General features: G+C 38.8%; 1 protein-coding gene across 2 annotated transcripts in view; it reads right to left on the bottom strand.

The window, feature by feature from the left end:
• The window catches only part of LOC114239565 (uncharacterized), a 97248-nt gene extending 76436 nt beyond the window's left edge, over positions 1-20812 (bottom strand). The window contains exons 1-2 of one of the 2 annotated variants that reach the window (XM_089728294.1): positions 20492-20812; positions 14278-14342 (exon numbers count right to left, since the gene is read on the bottom strand). In XM_089728294.1, the coding sequence (XP_089584420.1) occupies positions 14278-14311 (34 nt within the window). In that variant the 5' untranslated portion in view covers positions 14312-14342; positions 20492-20812. Of the gene's footprint in view, positions 1-14277; positions 14343-14525; positions 14692-20491 lie in introns of those variants that run through there. The other variant, XM_089728293.1, reaches the window with a different exon arrangement.
• Positions 20813-21925: the final 1113 nt, after the last annotated feature.

Below are 21925 nucleotides of genomic sequence, written 5' to 3' on the forward strand. Positions count from 1 at the left end.
TGGAATCTGTAATATTCCGAACTGTATCTACGATGCACTCGTATCAAGGGCCCTTTGTAGACTATTATGAATGCACGCAGTGTGTATTATAATATGCAGCAGCGGTATATTACTAATCAGTATGTCATAAATAAATAAGGTCACACTTTCTAAGCAATGTATTAACTAAGTGCAATACGAATTATTTTCCTTTACCAAGTGTGCCAACTGCCAAGAACCGAGGAGAATGAAAATTCGTTTATCTCATCCAGTTTTTTTTTTAAGCTATTGCATAGATTTTATCGCGGGTCTACTATGTATAGTAACCGGCAAACATCGTGAGCAAATGACCTTGACTGCGCAGAACCGAATTTTAGATCACTTTGGTGGTGAGGGTGAGGCGCGACGGCAGGGGAAATCGTATCGAGCGCGTTATTGGTAGATCAGTCGAACCTTGCGTCCCGCACCGCGCCTTCGTTCCGCTTGCTCCCAAAAGTACGCTTGCGTACAGTGAAAAATCTATCGTTATTAATCGTTAAGTTATATTTTGTTATAATTGCTTGTTGACTTTGTTGCCATTGCTATTTGTTGAGTGTTTGTTGATTTTTTATAAAAAATACACTATGTCGCGACAAACTGGTGTAGTATTCAAAAGAAAGGGTAGAAAAATTGTGTACGACGTATATTGCTTCATTATAAAACAGAGGAAGAATGATATTATGGAAAAAGTAAAACGGACTTCGGAAGCAACAAAAACATCAGTGAGTACTGTTAGGTGCATTATTAACGAAGCTAAAGGCTCTGGCTTGCTCATCGTGCTTGGGACTTCGGGTAAGAAAAGATCAGGGAAGAAGAAAGTTACCGGAATGGATAGTTTCGTTCAATCTGTAATAAAAAGATGTAATCATAATAACTACATAACAAGCAGCGAAACTCCGTACCGTAGAAAGGCTTCGAAAATTTTAAAGAAGATATACATTTTAATGGCTCGGAATGAAGTTTAAGACGAATTATGAAAGAGCTAGGCTTCAGATGGAAAAAAAAAACAGAAAATAATCGGAAGCTGGTAATTGAAAAAAGTAACATTCGATTACTACGAATCGAATATCTTCAAAAAATAATTAATTATAGACAAAAAAGAAGATCGAACCGACCGAGTCGTAAACTACACCGATGAGCCCTATGTCGACTTATCACGATGATGGCGACTCGGGTGATGAAAACAGTGATGATGATAATGGTCAAGATTATGATAACGAAAAAAAAATTACAAATACCAGCTTCGCTTCAACTGAACGAAGACCTGGCAACAGCTCTAGTTTTGACTTAATAGAAGGAATATCTATTTTACCCCAAGATTAAATTATTACAATTATTAACCTATATTTTTTGTTGATGTTCTAATAAATATATAAATAAATACATATGTTGATTTTAATAATTTAATTGCATTATGACGCAGAGTAAATAATGTTTTTGCACGTGAGTGTACCATGCGCAAACTTACCCCCACTACGTCAACAAATGCTCAAGAAGTTTGCCGGCTATTATATCTCGCGTTCAACACATTCACACGTTGCGCTTGAGTAGTGTTTAAAGTTAGAAGTCTAAACACCGACTTATGCACTATCAAAATATGTGATATAATTTCGTGGGTAACACAACGATAGCGCGATTTAGCTTTTGCGTCAAGCGCCATCTATCAGCGACAGACGGAATTGAAAATAGAAAGTTATATCACATTACGTTGGGCGTGCCATTTTCTATCGCTTAGTCGAAGAATTTTATTACTACTCCTACTACTCATTCAGTGATTGGAATGGCATTAAAAATAAATTAGCTAAATCGTTGATTCTGGGCCAATGAGAGTTAGAACTAGCATCCAAAGGCGTGTCTCTATCCCATGTAGCGCCCTCTAGTGAGTGCGCGGTCAAAATGGTATACTCACAATGTAGCAGATTCATTGAGAGATTCAAGTTAGCCCACTGAGTTTCTCGTCGGATCTTATTTTATTGTTGTTTTAATATTAAATTATTATTGTCGATTTATAATTGCATAAGTAGATAAAAAATGCTATGCAATAGCTTTACCGCGGCAGTCTCCGAGTGCCACACGTCTTTTTTTTATTTTTTTATTTATGTAAACATTAAAAAGAAGACATAGTACAGAGTAATAGGAAAATTATGTACAAAGGCACTGCTTATTTCTTTAAGAAATCTCTTCCAGCAGACCTGCGAGAGGATTATGAGAATAATAATTAAAAGTGATGAGTGTGTGTAGAACAGCTAAAATAACAAATACAACATGAGAATTATAGTAATGCACATACCTAGGCGGCACTGAAAATTTCGGGAATTAACGAAGTGACACAACATTACTATTTAAAAATGTATTTATTGCTTTTCGAAGTATTCTCCGCGAAATTTGACACATTTTTCCATACGATGGAACCAATCATTGAAGCAACCATTCCATTCGGAAGTTGGGGTCTCCAAAATGGCCGTTTTGTAGGCGTCCACAGCTTCTTCAGGTGATGAAAATCTCTGTCCACGCAATTTATTCTTTATTTTAGGGAAAGTATAGAAATCATTAGGGCTTAGATCGGGGCTGTACGGCGGATGGTCTAATAATTCTATGTTTTCTTGCTCTAAAAACTCTTTTGTTCTATGCGCGGTGTGAGAACTCGCATTGTCGTGATGGAGGATGATGCGGCGGTTGCAGTTCTCTTTACGGAGTTCAGAAACGACCTGTGGCAAACAAATGCTAGCATACCATTCTGCATTAACCGTTCTTTGTCCCTCAAGAGGAATAGTCGTAACATGGCCGGTTTTGGAGACAAACGTGGCCACCATTTTTTTTGCAACACTCCGTGAATGAACAATTTTTGTTGGCATTAACTCATTTTCAAACACCCAAACTCGTGACTGGTTTTTTGTTTCGGGTTCGTACGCGTATATCCAGGATTCGTCACCTGATACAATGTTGTCTACAGCATTTGAGGATCCTGCGTGGAATCTTTCGAGAGCTCTGACGCACCAAGTAACGCGAGCCGCTTTTTGCTCTTCACAGAGCGAATGCGGTATCCATCGGGAAAACAACTTTTTTACACCTAATTGTTCATGCAAGATTATTTGTATTTGACTCATGCCAATGTCTAAAGTTGCCTGAATTTCGCGGTATGTCACATGTCGATCTTCTTCAATCAGCTTACGCACAGCATCAACGTTTTCTTGGGTGACTGCAGTTTTTGGACGACCTTGACGGGGATCATCACTGAGCTTGACACGTTCACGTTAAAACTCAGCAAACCAGCGATAAATTGTGGTTTTGGATGGGGCTTCATCACCAAATGCAGAAATCATCCGGTCAACACACTGTTTTTGTGTTAAACCACTTCGAAAGTCATAATAAATCATCGCTCTTAAATTTTCTCGAGTCAATTCCATTTTCTCAACGTCTAAACAAGTTCGAAAAAACCTCGTGACAAGACCGAGAATCTTTTTTTAAATAAATAAATGGTATTCGATTTTTAAAACCAAGGAGTTTTCAATTAAAAAGATTTTAATATGACAGGAACAGTGGAAATATTCCATTCCCGATACTTTTAGTGCAGCCCTCGTACACATAGCAAATATTGTTAAACTTGAATACAAAATATTATAAGTAACACAGTATATACGAAGAGTATAGAACAATGATCATTCGGTTGATGAGAGATAGAATTGTTTGACCTTGTATTTAAAAACAGAAACAGACTTGCAAACTCGGATGTCAGCTGGCAACGAATTCCACAGTCTGACCGCGTGCACAGTAAAGGAGTGAGAATAAAAATTGGTTTTGTGGGAAGGGAATAACAAGACAGAACGTTCGTTGGATCTGCAAGGAGGAATGAAAGAGAATCGCTCACGTAAATATAAGGGAGAAGTGGGCTTATGCAGGATATGGAATAGGAGACATAATATTCGAGTATTCCTACGAAGGCGTATAGGGAGCCATTTAAGTTTTTTGCGAAAATGAGAAACATGATCGAATTTTCTGAGATTGTATATAAAACGGATACATAGATTTTGCAACCTCTCAAGTTTATTTGAGAGCTCCTCAGTGGCATCCAAGTAGCAGGCATCGGCGTAATCAATTATGGGTAGAATGAGAGCTTGGACGAGAGATATTTTTGTACGAGGTAAGAAGCCCTGCAGACATCTCAACGAGTGCAAGGCGAAGTGCACCTTCCTACTAATCTCAGCAACGTGAGATCTCCACGAAAGATGTCGATCTACAATAAAACCCAGGTTTTTAACTGAATCGGTTAGAGTTATTTGAGTCCGATCCAAATAAATTGGGGGAGTTTAGGATCGCTGAGTCTACTTCGCAATAGTTTACCCCCTATCGTTATAGCCTGTGATTTTCCCGGATTAATGTGCAGACCGTACGCTTTTGCCCATTCACTGATAGACAGGTCACTGTTCATCGAAGCAATAGCCGATTCAACGTCAGGCTCCGAGAAGTGGCGATATATGTACACGACCCGGTCTGTAGGGCTGTTTCCGAGTCGTGTAATAATATTTTCTGCTGTCTGTTTGTGCGCTGGTAGAAGACGGCTGTTTCTTTCGATGGGTTTCGGCTTCTGTAGCGAGGTTTCACAGGTAACTGTCTGGTTCACTGGTAGCTGATTCACTGGTGGTTTTCTGATAACTGTACTATTGGAGAACTGCTGGTAACTGTTTCTGTCTTGCTGATGGTTCTCTGTCGAAGATTCACTGGGAACTGTTTCTGTCTTGATGATCTGCTGAGAACTGTTCCTATCTTGCTGATGGTTCTTTGTCGAAGATTCACTGGGAACTGTTTTTGCCTATAAATGGCCATCCTTTTATATTTATTTCAGTACCCCATCTCGCGACGCGCTATCGACGCGCCACTTTCGGGGGTCCCTTGATCTGTATGTTACCGTAGTGAAAGCGCTCCACAAATCGTTCCTATTGGTCTATTTACATTCTCTGATCTGATACACTAACATATTGACTATAAAATAACTTAAGATTATACATTTATGTTACGTAATTACTTATGAACTATATTAATTCTATTTGTTTGATAAAACTATTTAAAACCCTATTTCGTCCTGCACATTACTCCCGCCGTGCGAGTCCGTCGCATTATTTCTCGGTGCAGGATGGTCTTCTTCGATGGGCAGGATCAGTAGTTTTCGTACTGGTCTCCGTAGAACTCCACCCTTGGTTCTGATGTCTACGGTGCGCCCCACGTTGTCGGGACCTGGATATGTCGCTATCACTTTTCCCTCGCATGTGTGTATTTCGTGACTGGCACTTCCACTTTTCATGGCGACGCCTCGGCCATGAGGCTCCCGCCGGTGCTGCAGCTGCTATATTTACTTCACCCGTCGGTTCTGTAGTTTCTGACGCCGATTCCGTCGGCCAGGAGTCCTCTCGTTGGCGTAGGAATTCTGTCCCTCTGAACCATCTATGTTCATTTTGGTATGGCATTGGGACGTTTCGGGTCACGTCGTCGGCTAAGTTGTGCTTCGTGGGAAACCATCGCCTCCCGTTTATTGTTGAACTGTCCTCTATAGCTGTCAGGCGTTGGGTAACGTACGGTTTGTACGAGCGTGATCCCGTTCTTGTCCATCTCAACACTATCTTACTGTCGGTCCAGAAGGTCTTCGAGGTCGGCTTTCTTTCGTGTTTTCGACGAAAGTCTGTAGTTATGTGCACTGCAACTTTTAAACCTTTAAAACTGTCTAAGAAGTCGTCTTCGTAGTGTCTGTTCTGTACTGCGACTGCCGCCTCCGGGTGCGTGGCTTCTTGTTTCTGGGCGGTCAAGTTCTTTACATATATTGCTGTGAAAGGAGAACTTGACGCCCCGAAGATCAACGAGGTCATTCTGTTTTCTTCTGGGGGCTTGTCATCTCGCTGATCTTTGTGCCAGAGATAACGGAGCGCGTCTCTGTCTTCAGGTCTCAATTTTACTTGTATGAACATCTCTTTGATGTCTGCTATTACTGTTATATTATGCTGTCTGAATCGCATTATCACTCCTGGTAGTGATTGGAGTAGGTCCGGTGCCTTAAGCAGCATACCTATCATTTAAAGCTACCCCTCTTGTTCTGGCGGCGGCGTCGTGGACAACTCGGAGTTTTTCCGGCTTCAGAGGGTTCACGACGGCGAAGTGAGGTAGATACCACGTTCTGTTCTCTGTTTTTGTTTTCGGAGCGAGCTCGGCGTAGCGTTTCGCGACGAGTGCTTCCATCTGTTCTGTGTATTTCTGTTTCAGTTCCGGATTACGATCGAGTTTGTTTTCTATATTTATCAGTCGCTTTAACGAGTTATTGTAGTTGTCTGGTAGACTGACATTATCTGTTTTCCAGAGCAGAGCAGTTTCGTATCTTCCATCTGTTGTGTGGACTGTATTGCTGTTGAGGATGCGAAGCGCCTGTTCCTCTGGGTCTGTTTTTGGTTTTCTTGGTGTGATGCATAGCGCATCCATAGCGAAATACTGTTTTACCAGATTTCCTATTTTATCATCTTCCTGGGTTTCGCTAGCATGATTTATGTAGTTTATGTGGTGGCCTAGGGTACGAGTGCGACCTCCATGCAATACCCAGCCTAGAGGTGTCAGTGACGCTATTGGCTGATTCCTGTTGCCTCGTCTAACTTTCGAAGCTAGTAACATGTGCCAGTTGTCTTGGCCAATCAGGATTCCAGGTTTCGCGTTCTCGTACGTGATGATGTCACTGATGTCTCGTAGGTGCGAATACTCATCTATCTGTTCCTTTGGTATTGTTTGTGCTGTTACTTGTAGGTCGTTAACTGTTCTCGCTTGTATTATTTCTTTTCGACTGTTGAGGCCTCTGAGCGTGAGGTTGACTCTTCTTGACCTTGTTTCCGTTGATTTTATGTTGTTAATCGCCTGTATGTGTAACGGATCGATTGATTCTGTTATTCCAGTCTTCTTGCAAATGATTTCGTCTATGAGTGTCACCGTCGATCCATCGTCGAGCAGCGCGTGTGTATCAACCGTGCCTATCGGTCCTTGTACTTGGACTGGGATTATTTTCAAATAGGACTGTTTCTGTTTTCCGGTCCAAGCGGAATTAATGTTCTCTGTTGTTTCGTTGTCACTGTTGTCTGTTTTTTCAATTTTTCTGTCGAAGTGTAGCATCTTGTTGTGAGTATATTTGCAATTATTGATGCCACACGTCTTCGGTTTACAGTTGTGGGTTTTATTCTTATACTGTAGACATCGGAAACACAGGTGTTTATTCTTAGCGATGTCCCATCTTGTGTTTGAGTCTGCCTTCTTGAAGATGTAACAGCCTGTTGTGGTGTGTTCAGTGTTGCTACATACCGGACATTTAGCTCGTGATGGCTTCTCACTGACTATGTGCACGTTCTGTGTGCGTCTGTTGTGTTGTGCGGGCTGCGAGTAGTGCCCCGCCTGTTCGGGCTGTGCATAAGGGCTGCACAGTTCGGCTTCTCTTTTCATGAATTTTTCAAATTTAATCAGATCCGGATCCTCCTTCGGTTGTACCGCGGTGAAGTCGTAGTATCGGTAACGCAGTGTTGGTGTGAGTTTTTCTAACATTGTTTTGGTAGTTTCCGGATTATATAAGTAATGTGTGCAATTTAATGCACGAAGCGTAGCTACGGCGTTGGTCACCTTACTGGAGAATATACAAATGTCTCTTGGTGTTTCTGTTAGTCTTGGCAGAGCTCGTAGCGTGTCTAGCTCCGTTATGGCTATCGTTTCCGGTCTTCCGAATCGCGCTTCTAGACTTCTTATGACGTCGGACGGATCAGCATTTGTTATAAGTAATCCGTCAACGGCTTCCTTTGCCCTTCCTTTCAGGTTCCTTCTGAGTCTGTTTATATTTTCTGTTTTTGTAAATGAATTCATCGTCTCGTGATAGGCTGCACGAAAGGATAGCCAGTCTTGGTGATTTCCATTAAATAATGGCAATTCTGTGTATCTTGGTTCGCGGGCGGCTTTGACGGCGAGTGTTATTGCTGCGGTTAGATCTGAGAAGTCTTGTTTGTCGCAGGTTCCCGCCGGTTTTTCATTATGCTGGTCGTCATTTTCTGTTTTTGTGGGTTGGGTTTCCAGCCACGTGCCCACTCTTTCATCGAGTTCTGACTTACTGTATTCTGATTCGCTGTTTTCGTCATCAGATCCAGCTTCGAGCGTGGCCAGTCGGGCGGCTGCCAATTCCACTTGTAGGCGGGCGAGCTCTTCTCTAGCTTTGGCTATCTTCTGTTCTTTTCTGTTTCGCGACCGGTCAGTTTTGACTGTACCGGCGCGCTGTTTTGTTGGCACGTCATTCTGTTTGACTATATACTGTTTGACGGCCTCTGTTTTTGAGTTCCCAGGTTTCTCTGCGAGTTTCGTCGTGGCTTCCGTGTTGGCTGTTGCGCACGATGATTCTGTTGTGGGGGCTACCAGACTCATGACGGTATTCGCGGTTGTTTCTGTCCACATGCTCTGTGCTGTAGCTGTGGTTTCTGAGGGCGGCGACTGTTTTGTTTCGATCCGTCCTCTTCCTGTTGACCGCGTTATCGGCATTGTTCCAGTTTCCTTTTCAAAACGTATCCTCTACCCGGCTCGAGAGAATAATGAAATGTGTCCTCTATCCGGCTCGAATGGACCATGAAATGTACACGACCCGGTCTGTATGGCTGTTTCCGAGTCGTGTGATAATATTTTCTGCTGTCTGTTTGTGCGCTGGTAGAAGACGGCTGTTTCTTTCGATGGGTTTCGGCTTCTGTAGCGAGGTTTCACAGGTAACTGTCTGGTTCACTGGTAGCTGATTCACTGGTGGTTTTCTGATAACTGTACTATTGGAGAACTGCTGGTAACTGTTTCTGTCTTGCTGATGGTTCTTTGTCGAAGATTCACTGGGAACTGTTTCTGTCTTGATGATCTGCTGAGAACTGTTCCTATCTTGCTGATGGTTCTTTGTCGAAGATTCACTGGGAACTGTTTTTGCCTATAAATGGCCATCCTTTTATATTTATTTCAGTACCCCATCTCGCGACGCGCTATCGACGCGCCACTTTCGGGGGTCCCTTGATCTGTATGTTACCGTAGTGAAAGCGCTCCACAAATCGTTCCTATTGGTCTATTTACATTCTCTGATCTGATACACTAACATATTGACTATAAAATAACTTAAGATTATACATTTATGTTACGTAATTACTTATGAACTATATTAATTCTATTTGTTTGATAAAACTATTTAAAACCCTATTTCGTCCTGCACAATATAGCTGGAGATCGTCTGCGCAGAGGTGGAGTTTAGAAGATATGAGCCTAGTGACAGAGTTTATCAACACAGAAAACAGAAGAGGAGAAAGAACACCACCTTTTTTTCCTACCTAAGCTGATAGCCTTGAGAGGCTATATCAGCGTCGCATTAACTAGTAGGTGAGCTCACGGGGCTCAAACCTGATGACGTTGCTGACACGAACCCTAACAAGAGCCGTGCTTCGCAGAATCTACCACCGGATCGGAAACGCGACCCACTGAGAAGATCCGGCGAGAAACTCAGTGGTCAATTCCGGAACCACTGTCCCAAGGTGGTAGCTGCGATCTGGAGTCGCCGATGTAACAACGACTTCTTTCTACACGAGTAGTAGATAGCCGTGTCATCGGCGAAGAGCGCCAGATGGATCTCCTGAGACCGGGGTATATCATTGATATACAAACTGAACAGTAACGGGGAGAGGGTGGAGCCTTGCGGGACTCCGGCTGTTATGTGACGGGGGCGAGAGCGCGTTCCCTTGACTCGATATCGGAACGAACGGTTCGACAAGTAGTCTCGTATGATGAGCACGAATCTGTCTGGCACTCCCATGTTGTACAGTTTGTATATCAAACCGTTGTGCCAGACTTTGTCGAACGCCTTCGACATTATATCGAAGAAGAGGGCTCCTGTCGGGATGAGTTTCCGCCTATTCAGCCCTAATAAGATGTGCTCCGTGAGGCGGTGCACTTGGTGGACGCATGAGTAATTGGCGCGGAACCCAAACTGCTCGTCGATCAATATTTTGTTGGACGCGACGAAGTCCCAGAGGCGTTTACGAAGGAGTCGTTCCTATAGTTTGCCTATCGCCGGGAGGAGACTGATGGGGTGGTAACTCGCGGTATCGTTCTTCGGTTTGCCCGGCTTGTGTATGCCGATAACGTCAGCTTCTTTCCACACCGCGGAAAAGATGCAGTTCGTCATAGCAGCATTTAAGATGGTAGCCAACATTGTTATTAGTGGGGCTGGTAACATTTTTAGCGCGCGATTGCGGATGCAGTCGGAGCCGGGAGCTTTCCGTGGTTGCAGGTTAGCGATCGCCTCCTTAAGCTTGGAAGTGGTAATGGGGGGTAACGCGTCCGAGGGCGGCAGGGAAGCTCTGCGCTCGACCTCCCTGTCGACTAACTCAGTGTATTCGGGGTTCGCGTATTGAATGGTGGTGGTGCACTGCTCTTGCAGTGAATCGGCCAGCAGCTCTGCCTTGTCATCGTCATCGTAAGCCGGTGGTTGGCCTGAGGAGCGTACTAGAGGCGGCATTGTGACGATAGTTTCGGACTTGAGGGTCCTAGCTAGTCGCCAGTATGCTTGGTGAGTGAGCGCGAATTCTTCTAAGTAACTATCCCATTTTTCATTTCGGTCGTCGCTTAGGCGGGATTTGACTTCCCGCTGTAGATGACGCATCCGAATCCGGTTTGAATCCGTGGGATATCGATCGTAGGCCCGGATTGCCGCGTTCCTAACAATTAAGAGATCCCTAAGCTCGGGGGAAAGTCTAATGCGGTGGAAGCAGTCTTCCACATCGACTTGTTTAGAAGACCTTATGATCGCGGTAGAGACGTGTTCGGTAAAGATGTTTATGGATTCGACTGTGTCCTCGGGGGATGGAGTTGAATCCGGGCCGCAGGGAAGGATTGGTGGAGCGGCATCAGCTAAGCACGTGCCCAGCTTCTTCCAATCCACCATGGTCCTCGTGACTGGTCCATGGTTGAGCGGGCGACCGAGCTGCATGACGACAGGTCGGTGGTCTGAGTCGAGTTCTGACAGTGCCTCGATGGAGCGAAAGCGCAGAGTTACGTTCCTAAGCAGTGCCGGATCTATTATGCTCGGACGACGCGCGGTGCTGTACGGATAGCACGTTGGGGTCGGGGGGCTGAATATTTCGAATGTGAGGTCGTCGTCTATGAACGCGTCGAGATGCCCACCGTTCACATTCGTGCGATGGCAGTTCCACCTAGTGTGGTGGCAATTAGATCGCCTGCCAGAATGACTGCATCACCCATACCGAGCAGTGTCTCGAGGTCACTGCTCAGGAGGGGTTTGTCGGGAGGGAGGTAAACGGATGCGATGACGATCGGCTGGTGTCCCGTCAGCGCGATACGGCACACTAACGCCTCGATATGCAAGAGCGAGGGAGTATCGAGAGGGACGCAGTGCAGGGCCCTCCTATAGTAAATGACAGTCCCGCCCTTGGGGGGGCAATTGACAATGTTGTGCGGGACTCAAAACAGGGTCGCGACGACAGCGACAATTCTCAAAATACAAATACGTCCAAAAATACGTCCGGACTTGATGGCGTTGCGAGCGGAATTATAGTCAGGAGTGATCGAGCGGAACAAGTGTTCTCGTGGATGTTTTTGGTTGTAGGTTAACCATCACATACGAGATATGGGACGCAGGCGCCGTCTGTCGGCGTTCGATGGGTTGTGGTGTGGTCTGGTCACGATGGATTAGACGAGAGTAAATAATACACCCATTCAGTTTGAAGGTCCGGTTTATTGTGTATAAGATGTATTTAGTTACAAGACAGTAAGACAGTAGTGCTGAAGAAGCACTTTAAATAAGGCTGTATACATACTTGGATGTTTACACACTACAGGGTCAACTATTCACCGGCCGAGCGGAATACAAGACGAACACTTATCGTGGGGCAGTCGGCTAGAGCGGTCGAATTTAATCCATTGCGTATACGTACCTACCTAAATGTTGTATAGCGTGTCTTGTGGATTCATTAAACCTTCTAATGTAACCGAGTAAAGTACTACTGTGTTTCGTTTCTCCGACATTACCCAACGACGCCCACTGTTTGAAGAAATAAGCATCCCGAACCCAGCCTTGCCTACGTTATATTGATATAATTTGGAAATATGAACTGTTTGTATGATTAAAATCGTATTCAATCTGTAAATTAAATTTAGAAGTCGCATCTCACCGCGTTTGGAACTATAGGTATGTACACTATTTAAACAGTCGTTCATTAATATATTATCGCGTTATTTTTAATTTGGCTTACATTCTCATTTAATATAGCCTTCGATCAACAAGCGGAAGTTTGCTATCGTGACATCCGCACCTGAGTCGTGTGCTAATGTAAAAGAATGTTTTTTTAATTGAATACCTACGTTACATTCCTTTTTGCTTCGTACAATGGTAAGAACTATTACATATTTTTTTGTCTATAGTGTAGTGTTTCTATTTTATTCAAAAGGAGCCCAAATACATTATAATGTGAATGCTATATTATGATTGATTTAGCTTGAGACGACAGGACGAATTCTACATTGCATTGTATTATGTCCGACCAGGCAAACTGGAACGCTTAAGAATTTTGTGAGAGAAATAGGCAAGTATGTAACTTTGGTCTTACGCAAGTAATTTAGATACTTACCTACTCGAGAACCTACTTTTAAAAAAGAAGCGAGACATTACACGATATACAAGTTTTTGACATAGATTTTAAAATCGTATTAAAATAAGAGTGTGTTAAATTGCAAAATTATATAATGAATTGATCTTAATATTTGGATTATGTCAATGTGTCACCCGGGCAAGCCTAGAGAGAAAGGATCTTATACTAACTAACATCATATAATTAACAGCAGTATTTTAATTAAAAATAAATTTTAATAATTTTATATATTAAGAGAAACAGTAACCTGCTTCGAATTCGAATGTACGACTAGACTCGGCTGTGACTGAATTAATTATAATATTTATATATCACTAGCTGACCCGGCAGACTTCGTAATGCCTCAATCGTTAAATAAAAGACCTAAACTTTTGTATAAAATAAACATAAAACAAACAAAAGCAATCCGTCCGACGGATTTTTATTTAATTCCGAGCATTTTCATATTTATCTACCTTTTAAACCTTCTCTGGACTTCCACAAATAATTCAAGACCAAAATTAACCAAATCGGTCCACCCGTTCTCGAGTTTTAGCGAGACTAACGAACAGCAATTCATTTTTATATATATAGATAGATATTAGTGCAGCGGTCGGGGAACCGGGGTAAATTACCCGAAATGGGGTAAAATGAAATTTTGGGGGTAAAAATGAAACTTTTGTGAGTAAAAACTTTATATTGAAGTGAAACTTCTTTAGAATCGTTATGATTTCAAACTCCATGAATCGCACTCCCGAAAAAAATCATTTAAATTAAAAAAGCTTTTTTATGGGGGCTATATATAAAATTTAAACTAGTTTTTCCGTCTCATAATACAAGAATAATATCATATGAATTACAAAATAACAAGAAACTATCATTTACTTATATTTTCTGTGGGCGCGATTCTTTTTCCTCAACTGTATATTACATATATTACTATTATTACCGTTATGTATTACTAGATATTACATTGATAAATTGAATAAATGATGTTTAAATTAAGTTTTTAGTTATTGTTTTCTTTTCTAAATTATCATGGGGGCTATAGCATGAAAGATGCTAAAAAGAAGCGATTTCGTTTTTTTTTTTGTTCTTCGCCATGGGGTAATATCATCTTACACAAAAAATACTTTAGGGTAATAATTAAAAAAGTTCCCCGACCGCTGTATTAGAGTCTCACAATTTCGGAAGTAATTTTTTTAATGATAACCATTGAAAGACGTAATAATTTGAGAAGAGCAATGAGAGAGAAGAGAAATGTAGGTATAGTATATTATAGCACTTAACTGTGATACAGATTAATGTTTGAACATAAATTTTGGCTCCTGGACTAGAAAGTTGTCTATTAAATTTAAGATTAAAGTTACATTTTATTTTAAATTAAAGCTATATAACATAATATACAATAAATAGTGTATTATATTAACTGTGTGTACAAATAAAGAATAATAAAGAATAAATTTGTCTGAGATATAAAGAGATAGAAATACATGTAGTATTAATGTAACGGATCGATTATTTTAGCATTTAATTTTACCGATGTTAACTAATACACGAGATTTTGTGACAAACAAAAAGAATACTAAATACTTACCCAACATTCTATTAGTGTCACCCTTTTCAGTCATGGTCGTCGTCGATATTTTTCATGGCTTATATCTGGAACAAAATTCAATACAAAATTAAATATATACGAGTATGTATTCAATTTAACTAAAATGCGTAACATTCCTGATGCACACGTAGCTCAAGATATTTTACCGAAACAAGATTATTGGCTTGCGTTCTTGAATAGATTGGCTTTGTGTATTTGAAGAATATGTATCGTAAGCCTTGAGATACCTTAGTATTGGACTGTTTTCTCTCCTTGCGGCCAGAAGAAACACAATTAACAAGCACGACACTCAACTTAAGGACATAACACTGACAGCTCGCTAATACTATAACTTCATGTATATATACACAACATAGTACATTTTAAAAGTAAAATCATTATGTTAAAAATATATTTAGAGACTTATTTCTTATTGCGACAGGGGCATCACTGAGGGTTGGAAGGCGAGCCTTGCGGAAATGCACGAGTTCCACCGATGTTGCCCGAATGCAGAAAATGAGCAGGGCCGCATTGAGTTTAAATTACATACGTACATTTGGGAATTTACGAAAAGAATATTGAGTTATCACAACGATTTCGTTTGCCTTAAAATTTTATTGAATATCTAGTAATTTTAATCGTCAACTCACATTGTCTATCAGAACTCTATTAGGTAGTGACTCGCATATTAAATAGTTTTACTATTATATGGCTATTACCTGTAACTATTGATCGATAACTATTTTCAATGACGTTGTGGTTGATGCAGGATTATAGAACAAAAAATAAGTAACAAATAAAAAACAAACTTCTAAAGTAAATGCATATCTATTAATTTATAAAAAAATTATAAATAACACTACTGAACCATGGGATATAGAATTCTGTTTCTGGACTAGGTGCTAATTTTCTCATGCCAAACTCAGTAAAAAGGCAATTATTAGGACTAGTCTTAATTTGTTGAAGTATTAAAAATGTTTTTATCTGGCACCAACTCCAAAAATAACATTTTATATATATTTTACTTTACACAATCTTCTACTCTATACAGCTGCTTAAACCTAAAATTTTGAGTAACCATCACATTAATTTTATGAGCTCGCAATTATGATCGCCTATGCACAGGGCAAGACGTGTCAAGGAAGCCACTACATGGTCTGTGACCGCTAACTGTACAGCAATCGAAATTCGAAAACTGTCAACATTGGACTGTTGGTGAAGGATTGTTTTCATCTTATTATATTATGTATCATTTACATATATTTTATAAACAGCAGATTGGATAAGCCTAAAATATGGTCCACTTTTATGTGACCGCCCACTACAATCCAAGAAAGAAGGAATTTCATTTAAACATATTGCTCCAGTTTTTTCCAAGGCGCCTTCATGTGCACAAGAAATGTTTTTAGAAATTCAGATTAAAAATATAATACATTTAAATAATAAATAAGGCACCATTAACTAAAATGTTCTTGACTCTAGTCAAAACAATATTACTTTGTTTGTCAACCTTTATTTTAAAGGCAATTAAAAAGAAAACTCATTTTGGATTTCATGGGTTTTTTTTTAATCAATACAAAAATGAACGTTTGTAGATTTTCGTTCTTTATTCGAGGATATGACAACTGTTGTTGGTGATATAAGAAAATGTTCTGTCATGTCATGAACATAAAGTAGTGGCGCGCGCGTTATTTCATAAAATGTATATTTTTCACATATAGTTCTCAGTGCTTTTTGCAGGGAAACGTGACCGGGATTCACTAAGTGCTATTGCTTATTTTTAAAATTCAGCATCACCGAGTGATGATTCTCGTATTCTCATATGAATAAATATATGTTACAGATTATAAATAGAGAATTGTTATTTTGCTGAGTACATTCCTGCTTAATGTAGGCACTACCGCCCTGCGGAGAGGTCGTCGCCGTTTCGCCATTTTCGCGCATGCGTCTTAGAACCTTAAACAGGACAATCGCGTGTTACGTACATCATGAGTTGCCATCGCAAATTTCATTTTTTTCCCCCGCCCTGTAACGTAGTTGCCCGCTGTAGGCAATAGTAAAAACAAATCCTTTATATAAGTTGCTTAATTAAATGATCATGGCCATTTTTTGAAATGAATTCGAATTTTACTTAGAGTAATTTTCTCACACTTAGGTACGGATGCGTGCGCAAACATGACGTTTCAGGCGGTACAACACATTGACAGTGCAGTAAGTGGTAGCGATCGATACAATGACGTCACTCCATTCAAAGTCGGCCTAAGCCGGTTTACGCTGCATCCCTGTGGTTAACCCTTTTTAAAACTCTGTAAAGGTCACAATAACCATTCCATATGATAATATGCTGCTATCTGCGTTGATAAAGAAATCCCATAGCTGAATTGAGAAGAGTAGTCTTCACTTTTAACACAAAAACACATATTTCAATAAAAAAAGTACTTACGACACAAAGAGACAGTAATTAGTAATGTTAAATTGCATCTCAAAAACCGATATTTTGTAGAAAGCCCAAGTTTATTTATTATTTAGAAATTTGAATATCGTTGTAATTCGTAAAAGTAAGAACTATGCCACGATACTAACTTTATCTTGAGTCAAAGTCGATTGATACGAAAACTCAAACAAAGTTTAATGAATATAAATAATTTATCGGTTAATGTGATAAAGGTAACGATTTTCACGAGTGTTAGTCATAAAATGATAAACTTCTTAACCTAAGTTATTATATGACCTATTTTATATAACCTTATTAAATTTCCAGAGATGTGTCATAATATTATGTGTAGTTTTAAAACACCTTTTGAGCTATGACTTATTCGTTTTACTTCTTGTAGTTTAAAAACGTTAATTAGGTATGTTACAAAGAACTAAATATAATCAGAAACAGTTTGTGGTAAACCTATTTTTCTTCTTCTTTTAATTAGGGTCGCGAAAGGAATGCCAAATGAATAAAAATATTTGATGTCAAACATTGTTTCAACGAAACATTTCAGGCTGAAATAATAATAAATGCGAAACCTTCGAAATACAATGTATATTGGATAAACGCTTTGGCAATTTTCTATTAATTCCGTTTTATTTTTCATCAAATTGTTTTCGAATAATGTTCGAATTACATTAGCGGATACCTATAACAAAAGTACAAGAACCGTTTTGAAAGAATAATTCACCTAGCTTACCTCATAGCGGCTAAAAAGGAATGAAGCAGACACTCGAAATATAATTGTAATTGTTTATTTTTTATAAATCAGCCCGTAAAACATAGAATTTCTTTTTATCGCCGAATTCAGGGATATCGTCATGAACATCAAACATATTATTTGATGTCTTTCCTTGTGATTATGATCTTAATTTGTCTTCGTACGTTTCATTTTCACGGTCAACAAATTTTACTTGTTTTTTTTTCGACCTTCTTTTTTGAGTTATATATTTTTCTTTTCGATAGAGCATAACTGAACGTATTGTTTAATTTTAATAGTAATTGCCTCGTTTTTAATAACAATTTTTAGTAATACGGCTTGTAAGAACAAATTGAAACCAAAAAGCAAATTAAAAGTATTATTTTTACTTTAAGGCACAAAAACGTTCTCTTTGACGCGATTCTCTTTGAATATCAAGAAAAAAGGAATTTCACTATAATAGAATTTTTTTAAAAGGTTTAATAAAAATACATCTCAAGTCAGTAATTACGAATATACTTCATAGCATATTTTATATTCGCAAACGTTTGCACAGATGAGCACATGATTTTGATATCGCAATGTGATGACTCACATTTCGTATGCTTCGTACATTTCATCAAAACAATTTGGAACACGTGAGAATTTTCCACGTTTTTCATTCACAATATTAAACTAAAACGTATACGTGTTTGTACAAAACGACCTATTTTGGCTCACGTTTCTAAAGAGTTTGAAACTATGATGATGTATGAGTAATTTTCGAGCACGTAAATCGTTCGCAGTCAAAAATAGTCTAAAAGATCTGCTTTTAACAATTAAGTGAGATTAATATTAATTACTAGCTGACCCGGCAGACTTCGTAGTGCCTCAATCGATAAATAAAAGACCTAAACTTTTGTATAAAATAAACCTAAAACAAACAAAAGGAATCCATCCGACGGGGGACACATCAAAGGGAAAACAAAATTGTTATTTTTATTTAATTCCGAGCATTTTCATATTTATCTAACTTTTAAACCTTCTCTGAACTTCCACAAATAATTCAAGACCAAAATTAGCCAAATCGGTCCAGCCGTTCTCGAGTTTTAGCGAGACTAACGAACAGCTATTCATTTTTATATGTACAGATAACATACATTTTTTTTAATAGCAAAGTCTGTTGTAGATATTCGATATTTTTTTATAAATATCTCCAGCTTGACAGCTTGACCCAATATTTGCCCAAATACTTCGTCCCGTTACGATATTTGCATCAATACTATCATTTATATTACAATATAATACGTAATTAAATAAATATCAATCCTATTTTACTTAATATTTGAAGAAAAGAAAATAGTCGCCGAAATCAATCAGCTAGCTCTCTCATGACTAGCAAACAAACAGACATATACTAATTTAACAAATACTGACTTGCGATCAGATCTTCTAACGTTACAATATTTTTTTGTAAGCGTCTTCTATATGTAGAACATTTAGATGCAATTAAAACATCATACAGAGCCTTCTCATAAGCTCTATTGTTTATCATTTTAAAACGTAAATTCGTTTCGACATGAATGTTATATTTAAAGGTTTGGTAACGGTTAATTAAAAACAAACAATAATATTTAGTGATTAAAATAATAGAATGGTAAATAAAGATAAACAGAGTACGTATAAGAAACGATAGCGAGAAAACGTGAAGATGCCATAGACCAGGCAACTAATTATTTGCCACGGCGTTACCAATGCCGTTAATTAGCGAGCTTACAGTAGGTACGCGGGCGCTAAACTCTGGAGTTTACAAGGCCGGAAACATGACATACAAAAATTTATCGAAGATGATTGTGTCTTTAAATAAATGTATGTAAACAGATCTATATCACTACATAGTATAAAACAAAGTCGCTTTCTCTGTCCCTATATCTGTCTGTCCCTATGTATGCTTAAATCTTTAAAACTACGCAACGGATTTTGATGCGGTTATTTTTAATAGATAGAGTGATTGAAGAGGAAGACTTATATGTATAATAACGTACATTAAATAGTGGAGAAATCAATAATAAATTACAGTTTCCGAAGCGCAGCGAGGGCGAGTCGCTAGTACTTTATAAAAGAAGGGATTGCACGGTATGAGGAATTGTGTCAGATGCCGTCTAATTGAAACTTACGCTTTTCTAGAGATCACTTTATAACACATTCCCTAAAACTCATTAACAAGATACCAGTTAAAATCAATAAGGATATGTTCACGTTCCATTTTAATCGCAATTTTAATCGTAAAGCATCGTTAATAGTACTTTTCGTTGATACAATTTGAATTCTCTAAATTATAATCTAATTAAAGTTACAAAAGACGTGATTATGCGGTGTGCATTTTTTGTTTGATAATATAAGCTCACGATCCGCCTGTTAAACAGACATGAATGTTATTAGTTATACCAACACATCTATAGACATTAGACCAAAGACTTCATTTCCGTAGACAGCGGCTACATTTTGCCCCTTTCATTAGCTTCGTGCTAGCACGAGGCGGACCGTGGAAATTATCTTCAGTGGTACATACACAAGAATGTATTGGAGTAACTATAATCCGTATCCTTAAAATTTGATCGCCAGACTATTCATCATCATGAGGTACAGTAGCGCCCTTTGTGTAGGCACATAAAATTGTCGTCATATATCTGAGAAGCGATATACCGAGGAGCTAACTATCCAAGGCCAACAAGCTACCACATTAGGACTCTAACATCCACGCACCATTCAATGTTAATGCCTGAACACGTCATATAAACATCTTCGGGTTCGAAATTGTAATGTTGAACTGCTTTACATAACAAAAACTTAATTAAATAAAAACTGAACACTAAACACATTTACTAAAATAATCAAAATAATAAAACAACATTTTCAAACAAAACATAAGTAAGTACATAACTAAACAAATTTTGGACATAAAATGCAAATGCTTAAAATTTACGGATATAAATTCACTATTCGAAAAAAAATTCTAAATTCAAGAGAAAAGTACAATTATAGAATTTACAAACCATTTTATTCCAAGCTTCAAAACGAACTCGACGGGAATAACACCTCAAATTCACGACACTTCACTATTTTCCTGGATCATAAAATCAGGTGTAAAGTTTTCCAGCCAGGTAATTGACTGTAACCGCGAATATTTGGAGCCGACTGACTGATTAAGGACGTTTTGTAAGACATTGAACGTAATCCACTTTCAAACGAAAATGTTTCGTAATTTTTCACTCACTAGAACACATTTTGCTTCAAATAAACATTTCCGCCTGTAACGTAGCTAGACTATGAACTTGTTTAACCGAAACAGATAGCATTAAATAAAGTTAACGAGAATTCGTTAATTTCGCATCGAGACGGAGCAAATACAATGTTAAAACCAATCAGCCGCTTAACTAAAATATAAAATGTCTTTTGAGGGACGTGTGCACTTTGATTGCAATGAATACGTTGCAATTTTTTTCAATTATTCAATAACTTCTAAACTAAACTTAATTCTAAACTTTTTTGTTTATTTAATTAAGTTTTCTGAAATTACATCGCGTTACTTATGCGGCGTAATTTGCAATTTAAAGATTACAATAGTTTGGAGAAGTGAGTCATGGCAAAACAACACTTCACAGAGCGATGTGTGTCTTCCGAGTAGTGTTAATCACATAATAAGCTGATCAGTCCAAGAGATGCTATTAAATTGACCTAAATTTATTTACATTACAAATTGATGAATTAAAAAACTAAAAATAAGTTTATGGCACCTAAGTAATATATTTCAATAGCTTCAAGTCATGCACTAGTCGCATATCTATTCGAAAAAATTACAACAGAACGTGTATCTCAGGTTTGGTTCCCGGATTACCTAGTGTTAATTGCACACGTAATGAGCGCAACGTAACCGCGCGTGCCGAGCTCAGAGCTAGATTCTCAACTGTTTTATTTTAAAGCTGGCTCCGTATGCTTCGGCCGTGAAATTATTGCAGAGCCGTATCTAGTATATAGTGCTACATAAAACCCAATGAATGTTAAACAATGTCGTTCGTTGACAGCGAACCGAGAACTGTCTTGTTCATTAATTAATCACTAAAGTTTTTCTTTCATACAATACGTAGCGTGAAATCGATTTTCGCAGATCGTAAACTAATGCCTTTTGTCATGCAATAGATACTACATTATATATGACAAGCTAGCATCTCACTTTAAATGTTCGTCTAAAACGCATCAAGGCTATTTTTCAATTCTACATTTAATTGGACTTATCTTTTGGACTGTATAATTGAACACTTAATAAATAGATATTTACTACAAAAATATTGCGTATGTGATCTCTATCACGTAGAGCACAAGTTTAACGACTAAGGAAATGATATGAGTGGATTATAAACTTGTATATCGGATCGATCGTAATGATATAGACGATACTACTCAATAAGGTAACCGCTACAATTTCATTG

This window comes from Bombyx mandarina, chromosome 06 (assembly GCF_030267445.1).
Source record: "Bombyx mandarina strain Sakado chromosome 06, ASM3026744v2".
Classification (NCBI taxonomy): Eukaryota; Metazoa; Arthropoda; class Insecta; order Lepidoptera; family Bombycidae; genus Bombyx; species Bombyx mandarina.